Consider the following 27,869-nt stretch of genomic DNA (forward strand, 5'->3'; position numbering starts at 1 on the left):
CCCGGTACGGGCAGTAGTTCCCATAGGATGAGGGTGAAACCGCAAGAAAACGGCTAGTGTTCTATAAAATGTTGTTGTATGCGGTTGTACGTATTGTTCTTTTGATTATAATCGCGTGATGAATTAGTTTTGCATATCTCGATTTGCTTAATCGATCATTTAAATTGTTGCTCCGAAAAACCAGACGGGACAAAAAATACGTATGCGTGAGAAATGTCCCCGCAAACAATTGAATAATCAATTAACCATAATGGATTTTAATACAAAATGAATAGAAATGAGTATTAGCTTGTGATCAGCAAGCAATTACTGAGGTATGGATGCGTGCAATATTGAAACGATTATCGATTTGGGTCCAAGGAAAATCGATTTCTCGCCGATTTTCTTGTTTATGGTGATTGTTTAAACGTTTAACGTGCGAAGTGTAGAACGTAAACGAATGTGGTATACTGGACGTGAAACTTTCCAATAATAATTGAGTACGAGTACATACAAAATTGGTTGAATTCTAGTAGCAATAAAGATAGTACCTAATACAGTGTAATTATAATGTTAAGAATATCAGAACGTTATTTTCTTCAAAACTCATTCGTAAAACACGAGAGTCCCACTCACAGACCAGCAAAGGCGAGAATTAAAAAAAAAGCAAGTGTACCCAGATATCTTGACAGTGACATAAAACGTCTGCCTACCTTCCACACGCACTATTCGCCACAAGTGACAGTAACACTTAAAAGCCTGACAAAAGCCTTTTAAAAAGTGTCTGGGAACGTGTGAACGCAACAAAGCGTGGTTTCCTGATGCACCCACCCCTAGGGACTGGCGTATTTTAGGGGGGTAGGTACTTGTGTAGGTACGTGAGATAATTCACCATGAAAATGCTTTTGAAAGATTTTGATGGTGAATAGGTAGAGTGTAGAAAACCTTCTGCTATATATGTAATCTTGGTAAAATTGCTAAAATATTTGTATCGATCGCAGAAAATTGATGAATACAGGTAAAATTAAAAACAAAAATTAAAAAAAAAACTATGTACCTACAATAATTTTAAAACTTCTGTGAAAGATAACTTTTTCCAACTAAATAATATGTCACAGCATTTGAATTCTTCCTGCATAAAGTTTAAACTTCAAAGTATGTTTTAAAGGAATTAGAAAAAAAACTGAAATTATCACCTTTACAATCAGTCTCACCTAACTTATAAACGAGTCATTATTTCTGTATTGCTGATATTTAGAAGTCAAGTACGAACCAACAGCAATCTCTCAATGAGTTCGCGCTATTTTCGTCGATGACACAAGATGACTGCCCAAGATTTCTTGTACGAATTCCTTGAGCACCGACGTGCCCATTGTTATGTTTCTCTCATTACTTGATGCTATACACCCAGGTGCCTTTTTGACGTGAGATTGCTGATTCGAATTAAAGGACAAAGGTCAAATGAGAAATATCTCTTGTCACTGAAGATACAAATTAAACATGATACCAAAATCATGAGAGGCTTTTAACCTGAGCTGAAATTAGGAACACTGGCGAAAATAATGTGCTATCTAAACTCTTGTTACAAAGACGATTTTTTTATCTTGTTACTGAACCGATGTGATTATTATTCTTTCACTTTTAGGAAGCTATACTATTTGCAGATGACATAGAGTAGCATAAGCACCACGAGAAAAAGGCGGTTGCTATAAGTTGACATTGAACTATTAAATGTCCCTTTTCACTGTGGAAGGATGAATCAGACAACTACTGACCATACCATAGAAAACTTAACTGTACCTACATGACGTGATTGCTTATTCTTTGACAAAAGCGACTATATAGTCATAAACAATAATCTAAGAATCTTACTTACATCATATCAATACTATTACAACAATTCGCAATGATGTTAATGCAAGCAACTGCCATGTACAGAAAGTTCAAGGCAACAAATAACTCAATAACTGAGCTAACTTATACCATTCCTCATTGTAAACAAGGCTCTTCGGAAGTGCAGACCTAGATAATAAACACGGGGTTTATAAATACACGTCATGAAAACTAGGTCTAAATTGAGACCGGCCCTAACTTCCTAGTGTTCAAACTTTGCCGCAGTATTAGGTTAAGTTTCGTCTACATGCAAACGGCGCTTATTATGGTATCACTCTATATCACAAACAGTTGGTTGTTGTTGTAAAGTTCCGAATACGGAAATGTGGTTTTATCTTTGAATGAATGAACAGCAGCGTGTACTGAGAGCGGTATATTAATAAAAGTTTTATCGTCGTTTAACTGCTAATTGTTTTATAGTGCTTTGGTCTGGTACCCAACGGCTTTCATAGATATAAAGCTATTTACTCTTTTCCATAGAAACGAAGCATGATGTGAGCATGCTTCGTTTCTATGTTGTGACACTCAGTCATTCATGGCACAATTTTATGTGCAAATAAATTAATTTAATTATCTATCAATACATTCTCTCTTTTCACGTTCACACGATATTTTATCGATGGTTTTAACAATAGGTCTTTAGTCATGAAACTTTATTGAAACATTACCAAGCAAGTCAATAAGTTATGCACGATCCAGTTTACCTGGAGAAACTTAGTGGTATCGGAAACGAGTTACAGTTCGATATCAGGTGTTCGCATCAATAAATAAAGGGAAATTACAACGAGATATGATAATAGGCCCCTTATTACTTCGAACTTAAATTTTTCGCAACAATGATTTCACACCTTTATTCAAATGTGATACTCCAGTGAAAACGACATAAATAAAAACATTCAATAATAAAATACTGGCAACAAAAACCATTTATTTTACCAAATAATTTCCTAAAATCCTTTTATCTCTAAAAACAAAAAACTTAAAGCCACACCCGACGTCAGTTTAATCCCGGAGTGTGAAAACCTAAAGTAGGAAACAAACGCCTTTAACAAAGAGGAGCTTTAGCCAAAATGTACATACGAAATACGGCTTTGAAGGCATACATTTGCCCCTTTGATCCCAAATGCAACCATGGCCGAGTAACCGAGTTACCTACATTGTCACATTCATGAGACGAGACCTCACTCTGGAATTCTTGTTTCACACCGTTGGACATTTCGGACTGAATTTGGCAGGTCCTTTTAATACTAAATAGGTTGTGCTTTGCCGTTGAAGATTTTAGTTTTATTTAGTGCGGGGCTTTCTACGTAATAGACTAACGTGTTACTTATACTTTGGTGTACTTACAAAATTAAAATAAATCTACAAAATAACTAAAAATATGTTTTGGGGATTTTTACTGAAATAAACTCAATTTAATGAATATCATTTTACCATATAAGTAATTTTAATAAATATATTCTTTCCCGCTTAGAACATATTTATGGTATGGAAAATCCATGTAATAATGAGTCTGGTTTGAAAAACACATGGAAGGGACATTGCAAATCTACATATTATACCTTTACATTATACGTTACGTATACCTTTACATTTACGGAGGAAGGAAATATATTATATTTCTAACTATACCTAATTGGAGGCATTGCATGTATTTTTGCAAAGCTTCGAATATAAAATAACTCCAAATAACAACTGCTTTAGAAGATCGTGTTGAAAGCAGTATTATTACATCTTAACAGTTTGTACGTCAACGCCTTTTAATGTGTATTTTTGAAAAATCTACCACGACTTGTTCCTTTGCCCTTAGATATTTTAAAAAGATAACTGAAATCGCGGTGTCGTTGTCTCACTTTATTTTTATTAGTTTTTAATATGTAGGTAAGTAGGTGCTTTAGAACAATGTTATAAAAATGTCTAAGTATTTTTAGTGATAGAAAAATTGAGTAAAGTATGTGCCTATTATTATTTCAAGTGGATGATTAAGTAGGCTGTATGAGAGAGTTCCATTAGGTTTTTACAACACAATTATTTTAAATCTTTAGACATTATTTTTGTCTAGAAAATCTATCTTTGACATTGAATTAATGGCAATCTCTTTTTAAGAAAAGTACGTTTGTTCGTTTAGAAACTCAACTGGCTTAGGAGCAAATCCTAGAAAATGCAGTACCTTGTATCGGGATCAGAACCTAACATTGCAAAGTTCACTAACTGGAGAGAAACGTTTCGTGACCGGATCATAACATAAGTCACCCAGGAGTTGTCATGGAGAAATTTACTACAATAGCCCCTTGATTCTGTACTGTACACTGTACAATCGTACAACGGGGTAATGGAAACTACTTAAGTAGGTATCAATTGCAAAATGTCTTGTAAGTTTTTTAATAGGCTCACAATGTATCCTACAAAATATGTAGTTTTAAACATTTTATTAAAATTATGTTTTATATATTGAAGCTTATATTTATTTATAAAATAAAAAGGAAACGGAATCGAATGCAATAATAAATCATAGAAAAAAGTACAATCGCACAACAGTTTACAAAGGAGATGTCATTAACCCATAGTATACATATTTTAATAATATGGTCGTCCGAAATACGAATACTTAATTAACTAATAGAACTGACTATTACCATTCAAAGCTTACCACTAAATCATACATCTTAATATCTATTATTACGCGCCCTCTCCGCATTATTCGCTCTAAATACTTCGGCGGACATTTAGAAGCTAATTACGCATGCGTTAGAGAAAAAAAAAACAACATAAAAGTTGATCTTAATAACAGGCACGTGAGCATACAAAACATTCTGTACGTTGAAAGGTATAATCATGATATTTCTAACACCATGTATTATGTGTGTAATCGGGTATTATCGGCTATAATCGGCTATAATCGGCAAACGTAATCGCAGGTGCGCAGACGCCGTTATGCGATGGCATTTTGATGTGCGCACGCGCCGATAACACATTGCAAATTGACGGTTTAAGTTTATCTATAGAAATGGGGATCATGTTTGTTTGTTTGGAAATGAAAATGAAACTAATTGAGTAATTGCTTGAGGGTTCGTATTGTTTTTTGTTCTTGTTATATGTTCTTTACTTATCTGTTATTTTTGTTATAATTATTTACTTACCTATTTGATGATGTAAAAATATACTTTATCTATTAAACTTTCTAACATTACACTTATCGTAAATGAAATAGTGTTGTTTTCTGTTAACTTTAGTTGAATAGCTTTCTCAATCTTCATTGATGATACTTCAGATTAATTGGAATTAAAATAAAACCACTTGGAGAAGTAATTTTACATTATAGAAAACATAAGTGTATTTACAATGACCGTAAACAAACTTTTTAGACATGACAAGGTCATGTAATGACTAAGAAACACCAAAAATAAAGTAATTGTATGTAACATTAAAGTGAAACCTTCAAAACAATGCTATAACAGGCACGATACCCAACGCCAATTTAAATAATCTTTTAGAAAAGAACAAACTTATCAAAATTGTAATAAATACATTTCCTTGTGATTTTTTGATGGTGGTAAAATGAACAAAACAGAAAAACTCAAGACACTGACTTCTAGAGCGAAATTTTTCGTTTTCCTATGTTTTGGATGTCGATTTTCACCGACTACTGGCAACCGGCTAAAATACTAGGCTGGGCCACGAATATTTCTCAAAAAAAACTACTTCGGTTTTGATTCGTCAACAGGATGATTTTTGCCCTACAGTAATGAGTGTCCTACGACGCACCTCATTAGTTTAATTAGGCTACAGCACTCATTAGCAATAAACAAAACAATCACAGTATTCGTCTTTTCCTGTTCAATATAGACAATTGTTCGTATAAACCATAATTCGTCATCAATCCACAAAACTTAGGTATTCAAATATCGTGATAAATCTCATCTTTATTTATTTTGTCCCAATGTCTAGTTTAAGCCAGTTCTAAGTTTGTAGAAGAAATGCCTTACACCACATTGAAGGAAAATAAGCTACTTTAAGTTCACATGTCCTCACAATGTTTTCCTTCATCGTAATTCACGTAACGTCCAGAAACTACATCGTCTACATAAAATTCAATCACTGGAATCTCATTTCTATTTGCCAGAATCTAAACAGCATATTCATGCATTCATTCCGGAGTTTGAAGTTATCAAAACTGTGGTTGAATACTTAAGGAATGTTTGTTTGGACCATCGATACGTGGGTTCCATCTATCATGACAGAGCAGAACATAACGGGAGCCCACCAATACTTGTTGAGCAACATTAGCGTCATTGTGAAGCCGTGCCTCATAATGATCGGGAATTTATTGTACATCGTATTTCAAGGAAACTATGCTGGAAACCAATTTATGGCATGGACAATGTTGTTGTTTCTTACGAGACTGTTTTAGTTTCAGGTAGTTTTGAGAGTTTGGTAGGATATTTAAGGAGAAAGAACAATGATATAAAATAGTTCTTAGCAAAAACCTATTACCTAGTACATAAAGATACAAGGATGAACTTGATTAGAATTAAGCTAAATGCCAACACCAAATTACATTTGTCAGATGAATTATAAGTCCCATGTATGCATACGCAATTGTTATTTGCTATAATTAAGGACCATTACATTTTTGTATTCGAATAAAAAATAAAATATGAAAGCAGTTATAATACGTACATTAATTTCTTCATGTATCTTCTTCTCGCTGATAACAACGTGTAAGTTTCCTTGTGCCCGCCCGTGGGCCAATACTTTCCCACCTTCGACTTCATTCGGCAATTTCCCACTCACACTTCTAAACTTACTAACCGTACAAATCTATTCAGTATTTTCACAATTTTCTTTTCACGTGTTTTTCTCTTCGCCTCGAAAACAAACTGCTCCTAAAATAGAGAAAGAAGTTTGAAGGAGTTTATGTACAGGGAAGCGACTACTTGGAACTATAGCAAGCTACTGACAGGGAAGCCAAACAGTGTCAACTGGTTAATAAATGAATCATGCAAATTAATCGAACATGCCAAAGTGAGGAAAATAAACAAGTACACCAAAAGAGCTAATAAATATAATGTAGGATAAACACAGATATTGTGTACTTGATTCCTTATATGCAAACAAAAAGCGAAATATTACGATGATTATTGACGAAACAGGAAAAAAGTTAAACGAGCTAATAATTTTTTTCCAATATACCTAATCAGTATATAGTTAATGGTAAGTACCCAGGGAAATAATGTATTCAACTATTGCGATGGTTTCGGAAATAAGACTGATTTAAACATTAGAGAAACACTTATTCAACTTTACCTAATAGGTTCCGGATGCAATCATGATCTAAATAATGAACATATTCTCGAGAATAAAGGAAAAGCTTTAAACCTATGCGAGGAATAAGGAGAAATTGCAAATCAAACGAGCAAAGAACACATTTCGCTTTCCTTCGTAGCAGCAAACCATGTAACGGATATAATACAGACGGTAACTTCCTCCACAGTAAGTATTGGTACTTACAAGGAAATATTAATGAACGGTGCTATAATTAACTATCGTTACAAAGCATTATTCGTCAACTCTAACGGTGCAACTTTGATAATCTTGATCCAATCTTTTGTTTGTAATTTGCGTTTCATACAATAAGCTTTTTGATCTGTCTGCTAAAGAAATTAATCGTTTGTTTTTTGTTATGATTCCGCATTCAAATACTTATCTACCTACCTATCCACCTATCTATCTTTCTACCTATCCGCATCCTAGATTGGCAAGATAACCAAGCCCAGTGTTGACTAAAGAAAAGATGATATTACTATAAGTTTATAAAACTAAGCATAAATATAGTAAAACTTAAAACTGACGAAGTAAAACTTAATGAGACGTGTTCCCAAAATGATAATAAAGTCATTGTTTTAATTTAAAACGGCGTTGAAAAATTAGATGATATAGTTAGAAAAGAAACTCGCTACAAAAGTGTAACATGAAGAGAAAATATGAATATTCTTACCATAGACTTGAGTGAATGGGATCAAAACAAAGAGGTAGAATTAAATGTGATGAGAATAAGGCGGGGCCGTAAAATATAACCGTTAGTATTCGTACATACACAAAAAGAAAACAATATAAAAGTATATTAAAGCCGTGAGAGAAGATCATAGCTCTGGTTTTGTTAACTAGATTGGATAAAGATTTTAACGAAAATTATTCCTATGAAAGTCCCGAATTATCAGAGTTTTTAAGTACCATAAATCTAAATCACAACTTTTAGGCCGAAGACTAATAAAAAATACAATGAAAGGAATGGCAGAAATTTAAAATTTTGAATATCTAAATCTAAACATATTTACGAAGTGCACAATGTACCTATAAACATTTATTAATTTAATAACTGTTGAATCAGAGAAATGTAATTATCACGTCATAATTAAAGCAGTTTAAACAACTAATGCAACTGCCAAAGCCATACCAGTAATCTCCTTATGAATAGATAGCAATTTCGAAACAGTAAATGCACATTTTGCTTCTGGCAAATGACGCAATGTGTTATACTAACGACTTTATCGTAAATGGTAGCTATTGTTAAGCTTTCGTTTACACCTACGCAGAACTAAATATAGAATATAAAAATTACAAATGATTTACAGCTACCTAATCAAATGCTAACTAGGTATGCTATAGATATTTTATATCCAGTTGTACAATGCAATTAAAATATTGACCAGTCGTGATTTCTAGACATTATTATTAGTTTTGAAACTTGAATTGGGTGCTATTGAAGGCTTAAAATACAATTATTTGATGTAGCCAATAAAATTCATAATTTAGAAGAATATTTTCCTGTTGTTAAAATATAAATAATAGTGCAAAAACAATGGCCATCAAATCTAGTAATAATTTGAGAGGAAATGTTGATAACGATGATGTTAAAACCATAAATGATAAGGAAATGATAACTAGCAAAATCATAGAGCGTTATAAAATAATTGACTGTAACTAGTCACATGTTGCAATCAAATTCAGTGTAGAAAAACTCAGGAAGACTATTCCTAAAGGCAAAATTATCTGAAAGCAAATTACGAAACTGAAATAACATTTACATTTGCAGAAATGAAACTTTAGCTGCCTTTTGTTACGATAATATCTACAAGATTAAGTCATCGCGTGCCGTCATAACAATGTTATGGATATCATACTTTAAACTTTAAATAAAGACATTTGCGTCAATGTCTTTGGCTATATTTGAACCTGTGTCATTCCGTAGAAATGCTGTTGAAATGGTTACAATACTTGACTGTTGAAATCCCAAACAATTTCAGGGTTCATACCTTTAGTTGAGCATACCATATTTAAGCGAGATAAATTGAGTTAAATAAGTAATTAAAAGCTTCAAAATCCCTTCGGAATACGTTGCATATTTCATAAGCGCATTTTGTGCAGGCGTTCAGTGCTCTCAGGAACTTTAAACAACAAACACTGTTGATGCAAATTTTGTTCAAACGTTTGCTAAGTGCAGCGACTGGGGACTACTTTTAGGTGCTGTTTACTTTTACCTCTTAAGTACCTATTTTCTTTTTCGGATTCTTTTGTTTTGAGTACGTGTCAGATTACGCTTCTTATTTAAGAGTTTTAAAATCACTTTCTAAAGTTCTAATGGCCAATCAAGAAACAGTTTTTTCTGCACTATTCGTACTTGAAGTGTTTACTTGATATTCATCGTCTACTACGTTGAGTATACACAGTATGTATAGCTAAAAGACCTCGTACTATGCTTCACCTCGTCAATTATTCAAGAAAATGACGCCTGCACAGCTCTCCGTGATAATCGGCCCTTACCATATTTTAGCTGGTTGTCCTAGCTTGACACACTTGTCGACGCCCCCAGAATTAGATCACTAACAGTCACGCCAAGGGTAGTGAATAAATCAGAAATATTGCTCTGACTTCCACAAACTAATCGGCAATAATTGACTAAATCTACAGCATCTCGTAAAACAATAAATATTTCCGAACAATATTCGCAATAGGAAATAATTCTTGTTTCGTAAATCGGCGGATTCGCATTTCTGAAATATATTGCTCAATCCAATAGAGTAAATAGATTATTCTGAGATAAAACATTTTTAAACTACCTTGAAGAAGGAAATAAAACTAACTGGGTAATAAAGATTTGTCTTGTAAGGAATAGTTTCAAGAAAGAACATTATTATGGTAATCGGCTTGAAGAATTACGTCGTACTAGCACTGCCGATTGCAAATAGTGCCGTAAGTGCATCATAATTCACACAAAGTCATCGCTTCGGCGAAAGTAACGATTTAGAGCCAACAACGTATATTTGCATTTTATTTGTAACTTTCATTTCGTACTTTCTTAGTAACTGTTCTAAAAAAAACCTCTACATAATTAGAGCAATTTGGAGTAATTAAGTAAGACATAAAAATAGTAATATCTGAAGCACAATTTGCTATGCATATTATCATTATCTGACATTTATCTCAATGAGTTTAAATTTTATGCACATAAATAAACGCTAATTTCTAATAATATTCAGAGTTAGTGGAATACACATTAATTTAGATCAATAGGCATTAGCACCAATTACCACCTCATTTTGTCACAAAAACTGGAAAAACTTGTAAAATATAAGTCTTCCTACTATCATAAAAACAGTTATTAAAACGCCATTAAAGCTTGCCAAAATTTAATATTCATATTCCATAGTATCTGTAAACAATCTAAGAGCTTTGTCTAAAATATTTAACCAGAGAAATAAATCTTTCCCCTTCAAAGTAATGCCCAGGGGTTTGGCTCATAGAAAATTTATATTCAAAATGCTATCCATTATAATTTTCAATATGCCATTCGGTATTGATTACGATAAAAGAGGTGAGCTTGCACCTTGTTGAAATTTATTGACAGCATAAATTGAATAACTTAATGCCTTATGAGTTGTTTGACACTTACCTCATAAAATACAATTTGGTATGTAGAATACGGGTATAGTAGGCAGCATTAATATTTATAGATTTGTTAATGTGAACTTCGTTGTCAGAGTTGTCAATCGATTCGATTCGGTATGCATTGATGAAGAAATATGCTTGATGGTGTCTGATAGAAGAAAAAGATTCCCATAGATAAGAAAGTGCATTCCTTGTTAAAAAAATATTAAGCAAAATTACGAGACAGAAAGCGCCAATCCAATCTTCCTTCAGACAGCTACTAGATAATTTTGAATCAGCTGATATTTCAAAACGTACGTAGGTTAACTGCAATTGTTATAAATTGTTTGTCAAACGTGTCTGTTCATGGTTTTATTGACTAATTTATTATCTAAGTGGAATATATACAGGCACAAGGCTAGCAGCTCCTACGCGAAGCGACCATCGTAAATCTAGGACTTGTCTAGACAGTATTCAACGACCGAACTTAGATAACCGTATTAAGTGCCAAAAACGACCCGTGGGTGCTACGGCCAAGACTCTAATAGCAAATTATGAAATAGTTCGGCCATATTAAGGACCTCATGTAACTGATGACGAATGTGGTAATATTATAGTACAAATTGGTTCACATAATAATCTAGTTTGCTCTAAATTAAGCCTAGATTAAATCCTATAGGATAGTGTTTAAACAGCAAAACACACCTATCCTTTATTATGTACACATCATTGTCTGCCATTTTACATAATGGTCTATGGGTTGTGTAATTGATCTTGCTCTCGATAAACCCTTATAAGACTATCGTATCTGATAATCAAATAATTGTATTAGAATAATTGCTATCTTTGACAGCTGCCACAGTGTTCTGAACGATTATATTCGTCCTTGAAGTTAAGCTGTTAGATAAAACGCTTACTTTACGCGTTGCCTAATCTTCCGGGCCAATGCGTCTGAAGCAACTGGCGCAAATCAAAATCACAAGTAATTGGACAAGACAACGTAACCAAATCAGTGTCACGTTTGCCATCGCTCAATGCTCGTTTCGTTACAAACTGGTAATATGTATAGAAGTTCCACCATTAGCGGGAAATCTGCTCTGTTTAGTACCTTCACTTAGATGTCGTGAGTTACAAAATAGTCTGCAGTATACGCTATAATTCTATAATCAGTCATACCCTCATTTGCTTAGAACTTAGAACTAAGACGACTTCATTTTGTTCACTGATTTCTCGGAAGATAAACGTAGAGCGAGCTTTCTGATACCATCATGATATGTGTATCCTTTCCGCCTGTATAATGTAATTGAAATGCGCTTGCTTATTACAGCAAAGTCATTACCTTTTAATTAAACACAAATGGATGATACTGTGACGCTTTTATCCGTTTCTTAGAGCAATCAGATCATACTGAAACCTGTTTATCAAAACAAGTTGTTCATGTTACCAATTAGAGTCAATCAGATATAATATATGCTTATCAGGTGAGAATTTAATGTGATTTCTGTGGCGCACACGAGGCAGTTCCAAATTGATATTCTGTATCAAACAGATTCGTGAATATTTAAATTTATAATGAAGCAGAACAACAAAGTAAAAGGTCACATAACCCCTGATGGAAATGCTGTGTACGACACTGTTAATGTAAGTGAAGACAGACAGAACATGGCAGCCGTACAAACTAATTAATGAAACCCACATCAGAAATAATACGCGGCTACAAAAGTTTAATATCAACATTTTGTAGTATAATAGAACATTGCGGGAAAGGAATCATTTCTGCGGAAATAATACTGCGTTAGTAATGGTGATGAGTGATTCAACTCTAATAAAAATTATCGTGGATTGAGGTTTCCTATTGCGTCAATCAAACCACATTCACGACAGAGCATTTAATTAGTTCATAATTGAAAATCGCGCTGTTCAGCATAACCTAGTTACCATCATAAAATTTGAATAAAACACTAATTTCATCAAACACATCATTTAGTCCGTCGAAAGCAGAATGTTTCACGTCAATTAGTTTAATTACTATAACACGTTCCGAAACTTCATTATTAGGTTTCACGTTGTTCAGTTCAACATTTCCATCAACTGTGTCTGGACGTTGTTCACTATTACTAAAAGTATTTAAACTCTCAGACTGAGAAGATGCAATTAAATAGTTCGGAACAAGTGTAAGTCTTAGTTCTCAATGGGAGTCAAGTGAAGCATTCCTAACTGGTATAGTTTCACTGTAAATAATAACACTTGTAAATAGTTCCGCTGCATACTCGGACCGACTATTACCTGCCACCATTACTGCTTTTATGAACGCTATTTAATATTTTCGAAGAACCGCCCAGAACGCTTTAAGACTACAAATTTTAAGGCCAGTTAGCTATGTTTTTTAATGCCTTGTTTGGTATAACTACGTAGGCAATGGCAACAGACTTTATAGGAGATGACAGTAATTGTGATTTGCCATTTACAAATTGTGGTATTGAGACATCAAAGCTCGGTGTCCCCCAAGGGTCTGTCGTTTGCAAGCAGATTTTCCTCTATTTGACAAATCAATGGATCCTCAAAGTATCGGGTCTTAAAGAAAATTTCCTCTTGAAAACAACTTTCATTGGTGGTTGGCAACTATTTTCTCTGCCTATAAATCTCACTAAGCACCGACATTTAATCTATCGCCCACCGGTAGAAAAGCTATTGCTTGTGTTTATGTAGGACCAGGCAATTACTTCTTGGTTAAGCTACATTTAATTACTATTACAAAACTGTTTTGTAGTTTTAACGACAATTAGTATTAACACAGCGTTACTGGAACTGTTTTTTGAATTTATTACAGTTTATTTTAATATTGCGCTGGTAGTAAGCTGCAACAGAGTTCTTGGGATTTGATGTAGCAAACTAAAATCTCGCAATTTTTTTTTTTACTTTCAAACTTGGTTTTATTTACCTACAATGAGAGTATGCAAAGCAAATAAGTAATATAAAACCTCAATGAACATTGATAGTTTTACAACCAATAGAACCTGTTTAAATGCGTAGGATACACTATGTAATTGTATAACAAACGATTATATGCAAATTATTTAGATCATGATGCGGAACTTAGGCGCCTCTGATAAACCGGTCCATTTCAAATCGGACCATACATATGTCATACATACACCGTACATGGATATCAACCATTAGTAATAGACAAGTAATTGTTTTGACTTAAGATAAAAGATGAATGGTTATTTATAATTAACCTGATTGAGACTTCCTGATTTGATTTTTATCGTCCAATTTGGTAGCGTTGGTTGACGTAACATTTATTTTTATACGGTAAAAAACAAATTGGCCTATTAAATAATTAATGTGAATGGTAATAGAGATGATCCTTGATTTTTTTGTTTGACATTTAAAGATTGTGAAAGAGCTTGTGTTGCGAAAGGCAGTGTTTTTGACAGGGTCAGAGATCAGGTGTAACAAAACGAAGAAGAAATATAATAAGATAGAACTGCAATAAAACAAGTAAATTACTTCGCTAAAGCTGTACTCACTTAGGTAATGAATGACGTATCATGTAATGAGGAATAGTTTTTTTCGAGAATTGAGAACGAAAGGAGCGAATCGTATGAATATGTATGCGTTCCGCTGTTACTTTCGTACAATTGCATGTCTTTGCCTTGCCGCACGCTACTGTCAATATCTTAGATGAAATTATTAATGGCCTTTTATTGTTTACATTCCTATCTGATGTAATCAATGAAAGTTTAAGGAAGTTGCATAAAATTAGGAACATTTTTATGAGCTTTGCAGCCGGCGAATAAACGAGTAAGGGGTAAAAACCATAAATTGTCTATACCGTAATAACTTGATAAAAAGAGCGATACGAATCAGCGAAACACAATATTTACATTAATATTTAAAGTTTATTTACGAACCTCAGAATTCGGTGGTGGTCCGTGAAATCCTATATCGGATTAACCAAATAAACGATCCATACTATAAACAGTGTCTGTAAAGCCATAAATTTAAATCGACGAATCGATTAGAAAACACATCGATGACTCATATCGAAATATCGATTAATCGCGTGGGCTATGCTGTGAAATTGCAAAACTGCTTTAGTTGAACCCCGGAACTAATCACTTGTTAACTTCTAAAACGACGGATTTGTGGGTCCACTTAATGAACCGTAAAGCGATCATTTACTTCTATGTGGCACATGACAGAATCCGTCTAAAAACGTTTAACTTAATGCTAAATACGACGTCTTTAATCGTAATAACCTCATTACGAAAACATTTAAGCATTCTAATGTGTCAGAACTTTTTGCCACAGAAAGTACAGTTAGCCAAGGAAAAAATATGGAACACATTTCCTAACAACATTTCTTGTGAACATTCGGGCTATTAAATACTGGTTTCAACATTTACTGCAGACAAATAAGGGAAGATAAGTAAATGGTCTTTAGCTTCCGACCACTGTGATACAAGCTAGAACCAATGAATATTGAATGAGCATATTTGTCCACGAAGTATGACGGTACTTTAGCCGCATGATATTTGAGGTCCCCATAACAATAAATTACGTAACAGTGTTCTAGGCAACTTGCTGTCAACGAAGATTAAATCTGCAATCCATTCAAATTCGCGTTTTGAAAACAATGAAACTTCTATTGTGCTCCTTAAGGAAAGGTGGGCAGGAATACTTGAAGTGCCAACTCCTGGCCGCAGATACAATGGTTGATGCTTCGGTGAAATTCTTTGCGATCGAGGATGGTATTCAGATATTTCATGCTTCTCTTACGCCTCTAATAGGCATAGCCGAGAAATAAATATCAAGACTTTAAAGAATTTTGCGTTGCTTTCACTGTAATGGAATCTAGCTCAAACTAAGTAGACTATATGATGTGCGTGTGGATTCTCAACGAGTACGACAATAAGGTTATTCAAATAAAGATACTGGGACAAAATATTCCAACGTCCTTGTTTCGGTATCAGCTTTTACGCGTACTACAAAACTATCTAAGAAAAGGTAATATTGGCAACCAAGCAGGACTGTTAAATTAGAGTTTTATCTACAAATTGTCTATTACGATATAAATTTTGTGGAGAAACGGGACAAAATGCAACAGACTTTCGCATTATAATGCAATGATTTTCTGTGAAAATATATCGGCTAGCATCGACTGTTATTCGCCCACGTATGCCTCTAAAACTAAAGCAGTTATATTGTTTCGTTTGTAAACAGAAGTTATGACAAACGGACGCGAACATTGTCGGTCATTCATCGAAATAGCTTACTGTATATTCGATTTTTTTTGCCGTCATGAAAAACTTTGTTATTTCAACGACAGTTATTTTACAAGCAAAACTTTTTACTGAAACCAACGGTTTGACTTTAAAAGCGACTTCAGTACGTGTTTTAAGTTTTATACTTACCTCTGGTGTTTAAAATATAAATCAAAACTTATCTGTCGTCACCGACCCTTTTCACCTGACATCTAAAAAAACAAAACACTCCCTAGGGAGTCGCTTGAAGTTTGTTTTGAAGCGGCTAACATAAATCATGAGGTAATAATGGTGGTTGATTAGCGATATAAAACCACGGGAAACGCCGGGGGGCTGAGTTAGTTACCGATATGTCATTGGGGCCGTAAAACGGTAATACTGCAGAGAATACGAGTGCAGATGGTCATCTACTATTAGATATATTAATGTCGTTAAATGAGTGGTCATTTATTTGTTTCGCTTGCCCGGCGTTTTGCAGGCTTTCCTTTCATAAATGCTATACACGATATCGCTGGTGATTTACGATAATTATTTAACAGAATAATTATATGGTTTATTTATATTTTATGTGCAGAGTAAATGCATTAGAGTTTAGCGATTTTTTTATGACAGTTTTATTATTTCCGGATTTCCAATGTTTAATATGACATAATTATTTTTAACTACTGTTGTGAAAAGAAAACCCAGTACACTCATTCTTCCATGGTCTTCTTAAAAATGGACAGCTGAATCAGCTGAAATGGTAGGTAGGTAATCAAAATGGAACAAAAGGAAACCATATTCACCGGCAGAAACTTTCTCGCAACAATTTAACGAATCCAAGCTTCACTGTTAATAAATACCGGTACAAACGAAACAAACAAGAATATTGATCATAAAGTACAGGTGAGCTACACATCCCGCCTTCTTAGTCATCTATTTGAATTTTACTGGCCTACCGCAGTCCTACAAACTAGACTAAAATGTCCATTGCACTGTTGTGCTTGAAAATATTATATTCTATCAACATATTTTTAACCCCCGACGCAAAAACGACGGGGTGTTATAAGTTTGACGTGTCTGTGTGTGTGTGTGTGTGTGTGTGTGTGTGTGTGTGTGTGTGTATGTGGCATCGTAGCTCCCAAACGGATGATCCGATTGTAATGCGGTTTTTTTTGTTTAAAAGGTATGTCAGTCGGGAGTGTTCTTAGCTATGTTTGGTGGAAATCGGTTCAGGTCTTCAAGGTCATCAGCTCGATTGTTAGGTGTGATAAATTTATTATATATTAACACTACGTAAGTACCAACTAAAGCATGTCAGACTAAACTAAATTTTGACATGTCGGGGGACCGCTTTTTACCTTCAAAAATCAAATGATACCTACCTAATTACAACATTCGTATAAAAAAAAACACGTATCTAAAGTAATGAATTAGAGCGGTCCCCCGACACGACAAAATTTAGTTTAGTCTGACATGCTTTAGTTGGTACTTACGTAGTGTTAAAAGTTATTTAATGCTTTTTTACAGGGTTCAGCGTTTTTACCTTCTGTCATAATTATTGCGTACTTTTTTTGGGTCGGGGGTTTTTTTTAAATTTATAATTTTATGAGGAACATAGTAAAGGAGAGAGCAGAAAATCTACTTCGAACAGTACCTTATTAAGTAATAAAGCAGATAGGATCACTAAAGTTTACATTCTTTAATTTCCTCCAACAATAATCAAGTCCCCAAATAATTGGGCTTATAGGAGAAGTACCTATAACTTAATAAAGACTTTTGTATAGTTTGCACATTTCATACAAAATACAGTCATAATCCGAAGAACGAAAATTCCCCTATCTTTCTGCTACTTGTGCATAGATTGCAAGATAATAAGGCCATTTGTACTTCTGTAGTTTATATTTGTTTAGAAGCACCGTCAAACCCACACGGTTCCCATACAAAATCACGATGGGTTGGGCCCAACTTCCCGGGTCGTGGTCATAGGGTCACCGATGTCTGATGGATGGGACCGTAACTACGCATTACTGACACAGTAGAATTTGTAAAGAGCATGTTGTTTGCTGTTTGAAAAACAGTATTGATTTAAGTATGTTGAAGTGAAGATTTAAGAAGAGATTGAATAGAACAGATTCGTTGATTAACAGATAATACTTACGATACTTATGACCGGAGTAGGAGACGAGCCTATAGTAATAATTAGAGGACAAGCACAGATTTAAAATTGAAACTTTCCTGTGCTACTAAATACCCCTTTTAGGTTGACCCTAATGCTACAATAAGAAGGATACCTACTAATTTAAGATCCCAAACTTCATCCCTGGCAGTAATGTTCTTTCTTCTTTTTGTTTGTTAAAGACGAGTTTGTTAATGAATTTTAGAGACAGCAACCATGGATTGTTTAACTGTTCCTATGTAATGTATTTCGGTGAGTATCCTAATACATTAGGTAGCATGGGTACATAATATCCCCCATTAAACTCTGACGACGCATTAAGCGTTGCAATTTGTTTCGTTGACAGCAGCCGCAGGGTTTGTAGTACAGGCATTTGCAATGGATTATATGGACAAGGAAACTTCATCTTTAAGGGTAAGATCAAGAACTGCGAAAATTCAGTTGTCTTTTGTTTTCTTCGTCCCAGTACTGAAGTTATCCATTTGAGAACTGATAGGAACTATTGATGGAATTCCTTCCAGCATATCTTGGAAGCTTGAGTTAAGATTGCTGGTTGAAATGTAACACAGATTTACATTTAACGTTTTACCGTTTGACCAGATACCAAAGTGCCAAGACTGTATCTGACTGACGTGGCCAACATTTCTCAGCCAACATAAACAGGTCTCAAACATTCTCTGTTGAGGTCACTTGCGTTTTTATAATTTCTTTAATTATAATAACGGTTATAAGTGTTTGAAATATAATTAAAGGACACATGAAAGTCGTTGTTTAGATAGAGTAACTTCAAATCATTATTTATTGTTCGGAAGCCTGACACCCCGATTCGCGCTGACCTTTCCGTTTTGATAAGATAGTGGCATTACACAACAATTACTTATAAATAAAATAGGTTAGGCATAGTGAAAGAAAATAATTGATAACACATATCACTATGCATCAATAGTTCTGTGGTATTGTTCTACATTTATTATGCAAGCTACAACGCGTCCCGATGATAATGTGTGAATGATCCGAATTACATCGACCTTTGAACTAGTCCCATTTATGAAGTGTTAAAAACCAGATGTGCACTGCATACGTTTTGGCTTTCATTCAAAAAAGTGCAGATGGGCACACAATGGAACGTTAATCCGAAATCAAATAAACACAATTTAGGGAAATGCGTTCTTCCAATAATAGAATTAAGGTATTGATTACAAATCAATTAAATATCATTAGGGAACAAATGAATGCGTCGGTACATTACAATGAGACTGAATTAGTATTTATTGATGCGTAAACCGATCGTGGTCCACCGTGCGGACAAACAAACGCCACGCGAATAACACGATTACTTCCGATTAACTTGATTCGAATCGAATGAGACCGACATTTTTTCAAATCGATTTTATAACAATCCGATCATCTACCGTTAAAAGATAGGTACCGTAAGCCGGAGGAATTCCTATTTATCTAAAATCTGTATTAGGGTTGGTACTGTAAGTGAACGAATTGTTCAATCAATCCATGTATTGAAGCTAGCATGACAACACTATGGCAAGAGTCTAAAAATAAATGGTAAAACTTGTTTGAAAACTAGATGAATCACGCATTCAATGGGCAGAATTAGAATAAAAACGCAATTTAAAAATTTAATTACGCAATTGAATTGGCCGAATTATATTACGCCATTGAATTGGACGTTTTTTTAGGTATAATTATTGTTTTTTCTTTAAACAAAGGTCGCTTAGATCACCGTAGTTAAGCAAATTCCAAGTAGCAACAACCCTACGGGAGTCCATATTACAACAACACATCGATCTAATCACTACAATAGGGCTGCTGTCATTCGATATCGTGCATCGATATCGATAAAAACTTACAATACGATTTTTGTTACCCAGTCACGCGGCACGCGACTTACATCAGATCTCAATTAAGAATCGAGTAGCTAATTAACGATTGAACAAAAAAATATCGATAGAAACACGCTAAGATCAGAAACCACTTCGTTAGTTTAAGTACCTCGGCGATCTTTTTTTCTTTCATTTCATTAATTCAACGATTGATTCGGGTACTCTCCAGGTAAGAAAGATTGACATTGGAAGGAAAATTTATAGAAAAAGAAAAAGCACAATGTTTGTTATTTTCTGGCTAACTGAAATTGACAGCCAGATTATTGATGTTCTAAAAGCTTTTTTTAAAGCACATTTATTATTACAGCAAAGGTCCAAAATCCCCCTAATCCCAAAAATACTGAACTAAACTGACAATAATAAAAACGAATGTAACATTACTTTTCATAAAAAAGCACAAAGCATCGTAAAAAGATACGATAAACTCGATAATATTTTTAATAATGTCCCTTCGGCTTCCGATGCGTCCCAAACAAGAGGTTGCACGGGTCTATTGAGCTGATGACCGAAATGATCCGGTAACCACACAGCCCCGCGCTACCCCGAACAATGACCGCATTCACAAAATAGCAGATTTCGTAAAATATTCATAATTTTCCCCACAATGAAGTCATACCAGTCCACCCATAATGAATAACAATAAAATATGATGTCCATTGTTCCTAGCAACAACCCCATAAAAATGCGTGTTCGGGTCCTTACGTTCAAATATAAATTGTATGCATAACTTATTGTCCTATCGACTGGATAATTTGAATGAGCATAAAATGTGCATTTTGTTGGCCTTTTGAATATTAAATATCTTCAGTTTATTTGTTTAACGTAAACACCTGGTAATATGGAAAATAAACCAGACTTAATAATTTGAAGGAGCTTTGTTTTAAAAAATGGTGGTGCAATAAAAAAACTATTATAATAACTTTTTGATGGATGAAGTCTCACAGTCTACCTCCCACGTAATATCTTTATTTTTGGCAGAAGAATGAGAAGCCTGATAAACAAAGTTCATCGACAGAAAAATTCCATGTTACGTGCCCCTTAATGTTCTGCTTAGAAATCTTATAAAATACGAAAGTTTTTTAATTCTTAAAAAAATCTCTGGTTTTGCAGATGGAGGTCGGTGGCTCAGAAACAACCCTTTATTGACAGAGGATTTGTATTATTTTTAGTAAATAAATGACTACGACGATTAAAATAGGTAACGTAAGTCTTTTATGCTATTTTTTATTGCTACCTACCCAGGACTTTTTCTCGCCTCCATGTAAAGAGGACGACGAAACCAACACGTATACAGCTTAATTGCTTTATAATAATCGTCATTTATTTAAAATGGACACACTCGCACTACAAATGAGAACCCATTTAAAATATCTCCCATACATTAACCAATGTAATGATACCGCCTGCGATGTTTTTGTAATTATATAAATAGGTACTATTAATTTAAGTTCACTATATTACCTATTAAACGAGACCCGAGATTTTATAGTTTTATGCAAGTTCAGTGCTCTCTTAGCAATTTCTGTTTACATTTTATAAAGGTTAAACACGGGTAAGGAAATTACTGGTTATAATTTGTAAATTGTAATCAAATATTTCAAATTATACTCCTTTAAGTGTATAAATAAATACTGATTACTAAATTACCTTATTTTTCATATATTATTATGCTAATCTAAGCAGTATTTTCTAAAGAATATTAAAAACAAGAACTACACTTAGGTATTCTGCATACCCATAGCTGGTGACTTGAAGAGGTCATCTGGGTAAAATAACAAAACAAAGATACGTATATAAAACAAAACAACAGCGGCACTTCTGTGACAGTTGTTTTTGTAAACTATGCTTAACTCTTAGTCCTGTAGTCCCATTGGGATAATTTTCTTTATTATTCTGAACGCATTATGAAACAACACGACTCAGCTATTGCATCGAAACACAACGTAAGAAAGAAGATAAAATAAAATAACCAACAAAAAGTTTTATCGAAAATTGCTTATGAAAAGTAGATAATGATAGTTTTATAACAAGACTTGTTGAATATCTACGAAATAACAAGCAATCAAGACCGTAACCAATCAAACAAATAATTTTAAAATATAGAGCGTTTAATAATTTAGAGCGAACAAGGCGAGTTTTTTATGTCGTAAGCAAAAACTTCTGGCTGCTATTAATTTTATCTCATGCCAGTCATCTCAACAAAAACACAATCAAAATACAAATCGCGTGCTACATAGACTACGTAAAATAAAATCGAAACACGGGGCATATTTATTAAGATTTTGTTAGAACGCGTTAATATCCAGAAGCCCCATTATTGGTAAGAAACCTTTCTGCCTTGGATTATATAATTATGCAGAAAGATGATGACGTAATACTCTTAGAAGCAAAAATCAAAGAAGGTCATGTTTGAGGTCATATTTGTAAACATAACTGGATAGAACCTCAGGGAACGACGAGCACAAATACTCTTTACTCTCTGAGGGACAATAGGTAAGTGCTTATAAATAAAAGTCTAGCGGTATAATAACAAGAGGCAGATTACTGAATCATGAATCATCACTGATAGATTATTCAGAGCTGATAATGTTGACAGGTCTTAAAATGCGAGATGGTTAGATGACGTTTGCTAACTAATGCATGCAAAGCAAAATCTGTTCGTGTTTTATTTTACTCCTTAATTCCAGTTTGGTTGAAGTTTTTTTCTGAAATATATTTCCAAATGATTGAATATACCGATTTACGTTATTTAATTTTTCTATGATAATACTTTTGCCGAAGCTTTCCATTTAAATGTCTGTCAATCGGCTGTAAATAATTTTTAATTTATAAGTTATCTTTAAGGCCGTGAAATATTATTTGTAGGTTTTACATTAATTTTGTTGCCCAAATTCGAGATGGGATGATCTGATGATATATTGAAGTATGGAAAATGATACATGGTCGCTTCATCCGGGCATTGCAATTATTTACATGTTTGTTCAGTAAATGTGTTTATTGACTTGTTTTTGTTCAAGAGGAAAGAAATGGACTAAGTTTTTGGCTATTACTTTCTTTATATAACCTTCACAAGCACAAGGATTTATTCTACGACCAACAGATTTTTTTTTGAAAACTCGAAGACATTATCCTAAAACATATTTTATTATCCTATAGCTCCAATCCAAACTAACAGCTTTAAGTGTCGATATTTTGATTTAATTAACACAACCAAACTGTTTGCTAAAGTAATCAATGTATCGATAATAAAACTCGGACAACCCTAAGATGAACTAGCGTCTAACAAAGGATACATTGACTGACAACCCGGGGACGGAATCCCCTCTAATAACAAAATAAACTTAGTCGTAAACCGAACCCCTTACACCGATTTTAGTGCTCGACTAATAAATAAACTTATAGGATTGTGGGGAGAGAGGATCGGAAAAAAACGCACCGGCATTCAATAATAACTATATTACTAGAACGCGTGCGCAAAAAATAGTATTTATCGGCTCGCATTCCCAATAATAATAGTTTTGCGTGATTGTGTCCGGGAATACCAACGAGGCTAACCTACGATTATCGAGTGTAATGATTGAATCCCTCAATGACAGATGGTAACACAATGGAGCCGTAGAATGCCTTATTGTTGAGCCAATTTCGATTGATCCCCGTATTGGGGGCATTTTTGCGTATTCATGTAGCGTTTGCGGAAATTCATAATATTTCATCTCGCAACGATGACAGTTACGGATTTACGTTGAATAGTGTTGATTATGACATGATTAATAAGGGTGTTGATGAGAATCCTAATAAAGCCGAAGTGTCTATTGAAAGGATCGCCAAATAATCACTCATTCAGATCTATATAAATAATGAAATAAAAAAAACAAATAAATATGAAAGCCATATAATGGTCCTATGATTTATCATGCGTTGTCCGTATTCGGAACAAGACTGACTAATGAATGTATATCGAATAACTAATTACATATAATTGTAACGTCTCACTTTACCGCAGCACATAAATATAATAGAGACGACGTAGAAAGCATAACTATCTATTCTTAAGGTGAAATCAATGTGAATGAAGAAAATACCGACTGAACGGCATCGTTGTTGCGTGATGGTCTGGTCTAAATGATGGGTAGTAAAGATAAGTGTTTGATTAATTGTTCTACTTATTACAGCGTATGTAAAAAACTATTCAACACAGTGAAAAGTAACAAAGAAATGATTTTCGCTCAATGATTGCAGCGGTAATGAATATCATATCAACTCGTGGCTCAGTAACAGGCTTAATTGATGCTCTTGATTGTAATAACGATTCTGTATAAATTTTCAATATTGATAATCTTACAACAGGCATTATATTTGTTTGATGTTTAAAGAATAAACCGTAAGGACATGGTATGTACAATGGCTACTGTCTATACTTAAATAACGTGACAGAATCATGCTGGTGATAAGAAAACTAATAGCTCTTAATAAATATGAGGTTCCAGTTTTAAACAAACATGGTAACTAAGCAAAAAATAATCGATCAATAAATCTTGGCTTGAATAATAGTTACTAGAATTTAGTCACGATCATCGTACGTTCTCAGATCAAATAACATAACACCTATTACCATACAGTTAGCGTGATGACGATGCGTTACTTTCCCTTTAACTTTTTGTTGATAGAATAGTTATCGCATGTGTGACTAATAGTTCTACAAATATTATATTTTGCTACTCATTCAGGTATGAATGGCATGGTTTAAATAGGGTATTTTTCTCTGCAAAATTAGCAGCTTTGGTTGCTAGACAAAATAGAGAAGATAATGCAATCAGGTTACAGAAGAAAAGAGTAATAAAAATAAACGGTCTAGTTATAAAATGATAAATTGCGGAAATGCAGTCAACACAGATTACAGCTATGACAATCACCATACTTAATGCTGTGGTGCAGAAGTGTGAGTGACGGTAACACGAGTTTCTAAGTATCTTGCGGTAAACCATGTTAAATCGTCGAAACGACGTCGATATACTATGAAAGTGAAGTCGGTACTTTCATAAGCATCCATCAAGCGCAATCATCTAATCTCGCTCATGTGCGAATTCTCAGATTTTTAGATGAACAATTTTTATTAATTGGCATAGTAATTATAACACTTACGTATTAATGTGCAAGACTGAAGAAAAAGCGGAATTGATCAGAAATTGTCTACATTCTATAAACGGTTTTAGGTAGGCTCCTACAGAATTACTTAAACATGGGTCGATTAGGAGCAGAAATGTGACACGAGGGTCATGCTAATACAAAGTGGTGACGGGTTACGAAATGCAAATTACTTATGTTAATTAGTGACAATTCGCAAAGTAGGACGAGCAACTTTCACTGCTGCAAATCCCAAAGGACTCGACGCTGAGTGAGAAACTCATTACGCGTGTGTGACCCAATTCACTACCATTTTCTAATGCTAGGATAACAACCGGTCACCGTGCTAGTTGAAAACCTGTTGCATACAGCGGTACCTCTTCCTTTTATACTACCTTAACGACACTGATGTCAACATGTTGTTAAAATCAAAAAAAGTTGTCAGAATTGTCACATTAATTACTCAACTTGATTTATTAATCGTTTAAGAATCACAAACTTACAAGATTTAATCTAAAATATGCAAATATGGGGACGGTGGCAGATTACTATCTTAATCTTCCAGGAGATTAGGCTTCTTAACCGTTTCTAGAGATACTATCGTTAAATTCCCTGGCAAATTCAATTATCTCAGGACTTTACGCGATAATACATACAGGAGTATGTTTCTCAATATAATCAAGTCAAAATTCATCTCAAGTCAAGTAGTAGCAGTGAATGACCTCGGGGTAGGATGGAGATATGAATCTAAGGACAAAAATGATCTCTATCCTAATGACAATAAGGTCTATAGGGCAAGAAGTAATTTATCGGTAAATGAGTTAGGAGCACTTTGAGAGGTAAATATGCCCGTGGGCGAGGACATGCTACGTGATTCATTGCACACTGACGTCCCACTCTCGAATATCAGCATGGACAAAAAGCGCAATGATTTATTATTTCTAAAGTGGTAATTTTTCTTTGAACACTTTCGTCGCATGGGAACAAGATTTTGGCTTGATTGCAGGCCAGGGAAAAAATTATTCTATAGGAATTTTGACAAATTATACTCCATTTGCTTAAGCCTCAAAAGTTTAGTCAGCCCTTGGTATTATTAAAATGCACGCAGTCATTAAACGTAAGTGAGGTTTCGTTTCTAGAAAAAGTAATACAAGATAACCATAAACAGAAGTTTAAAATTTAAAATGCGATGTTTATGATGAGTAATTTTAACTTGCTCTGTTTTCAGGTTAATGTTCAAACTTGAGAATGTTTTAATGGACATTAATTTTATCTGTCTGTACGCATTTCGCCTTGTTGAGCTGTACTGTTTTGTTTTTTCCGTTCTCTGCTCTTGTTATGCCCACTTTTACTTCTGGGTTTTGCATTCATAATTTATTTGATATGATAATAGCTTGATTGTTCTAGACTTTCGCTATTCATATTTTCTTGAATATATTTACTAGCACCTCGTGCTAACGGAAACTAAACTCAATCATTAGACACTTAACTGTTATCTTAATTATATGGAGGCTTAACAAATTCTTATCTCCAAACTTATTCAAAGTCGTGGCTGCCTCTAAACGAGCAAAGACATTAGACAAAATCCCACACTGGTTCAGGCCGGTTTGCCATAAGCGCCTATAATCAATCATCCACTTATTAATGTTTATATTGGCACGCTAATGGCCGGTATCTATGTCGTCGATACATCGTCGGAAAGCAAACACTCGGCTTCGAGAGGGAACCGCGATTATGCGTGGAAGTGCACAGCTGGCTGGACCATGCACATGCATATTCAAAGATCAGTCAGTTTCCATTTTGCGTGCGTAATCGGAAACGCATCGGAACGTTTGTTTCTCGTCTGCCAATCAAATTGGAACTTTAAATTCTAAAGCTGAACTTTTGATGTTGTTTGACAGCGAAAAAATAGATATGGTTTATTCATTTCTAAATTGCTCTGGTGAGGAAGAGGTGGGTTGCGGTAGGGGTGAAAAAAGTGGCAAATTGAACAAAACAGTATCGCAGGCGTCAGAGTATGACGGTGATACGGTATGCTTTGCGGAAGAGCGTGATAGATGCATGTCACACGACACGATACTGTCAGGTGCGCTTACGTAAATGTTGGTTACTGAGCTACCGTGTCGAATCGGGGAACGTTGATGACCTCTGGGAATAACGGGCTGGATACTCCATACAATGTTCTGTTATAGGAGATATAGGTTTTGTCATATTGGAAAGCGTGTAAGTACCTACGAATATTGAGAAATATCAAATGAATCATAGCTAAGTACCTTCCTGATTGGTGGGTCGTGTGTGAGGTCATGGTTTCGGTCAAAAATGTTTGGGATTCCAAAATACCGGTTAGTCATTAAATAAACGAAACACATGCAACCGTTTATTAGCTGTTGTGTGGTTTACAGATTCCGACCCGGGGGTCAAATTAAAAAAGATTGGGTTTTTTGTTTTCGATTAGGGAATGTCCGAAAGCATGAATAAATAGGTGCATGCAATCGTCTAAGAAAGTTATGGTGTTCCTATGTTTCTATAAAATTAATTTCATAGATTGGAAATTTTAATGAAGATCGTTGAGTAGGTAAGTTTACATAGGTATTATAACACAAAGACTTATGTATTACC

General features: G+C 34.3%; 1 protein-coding gene across 6 annotated transcripts in view; it reads right to left on the reverse strand.

The window, feature by feature from the left end:
- The window catches only part of Rapgap1 (Rap GTPase activating protein 1), a 273,776-nt gene that overhangs the window by 101,254 nt on the left and 144,653 nt on the right, over positions 1–27,869 (reverse strand). For 4 of the 6 annotated variants that reach the window (XM_021334487.3, XM_049847600.2, XM_049847592.2 and 1 more), the window contains exon 2: positions 6,553–6,758. The exons of the other annotated variants lie outside the window; for them this stretch is intronic. In XM_021334487.3, the coding sequence (XP_021190162.1) occupies positions 6,553–6,647 (95 nt within the window). In that variant the 5' untranslated portion in view covers positions 6,648–6,758. The remainder of the gene's footprint in view (positions 1–6,552; positions 6,759–27,869) is intronic. 6 annotated transcript variants of the gene reach the window in all.

This window comes from Helicoverpa armigera, chromosome 18 (genome assembly GCF_030705265.1).
Source record: "Helicoverpa armigera isolate CAAS_96S chromosome 18, ASM3070526v1, whole genome shotgun sequence".
NCBI lineage: Eukaryota > Metazoa > Arthropoda > Insecta > Lepidoptera > Noctuidae > Helicoverpa > Helicoverpa armigera.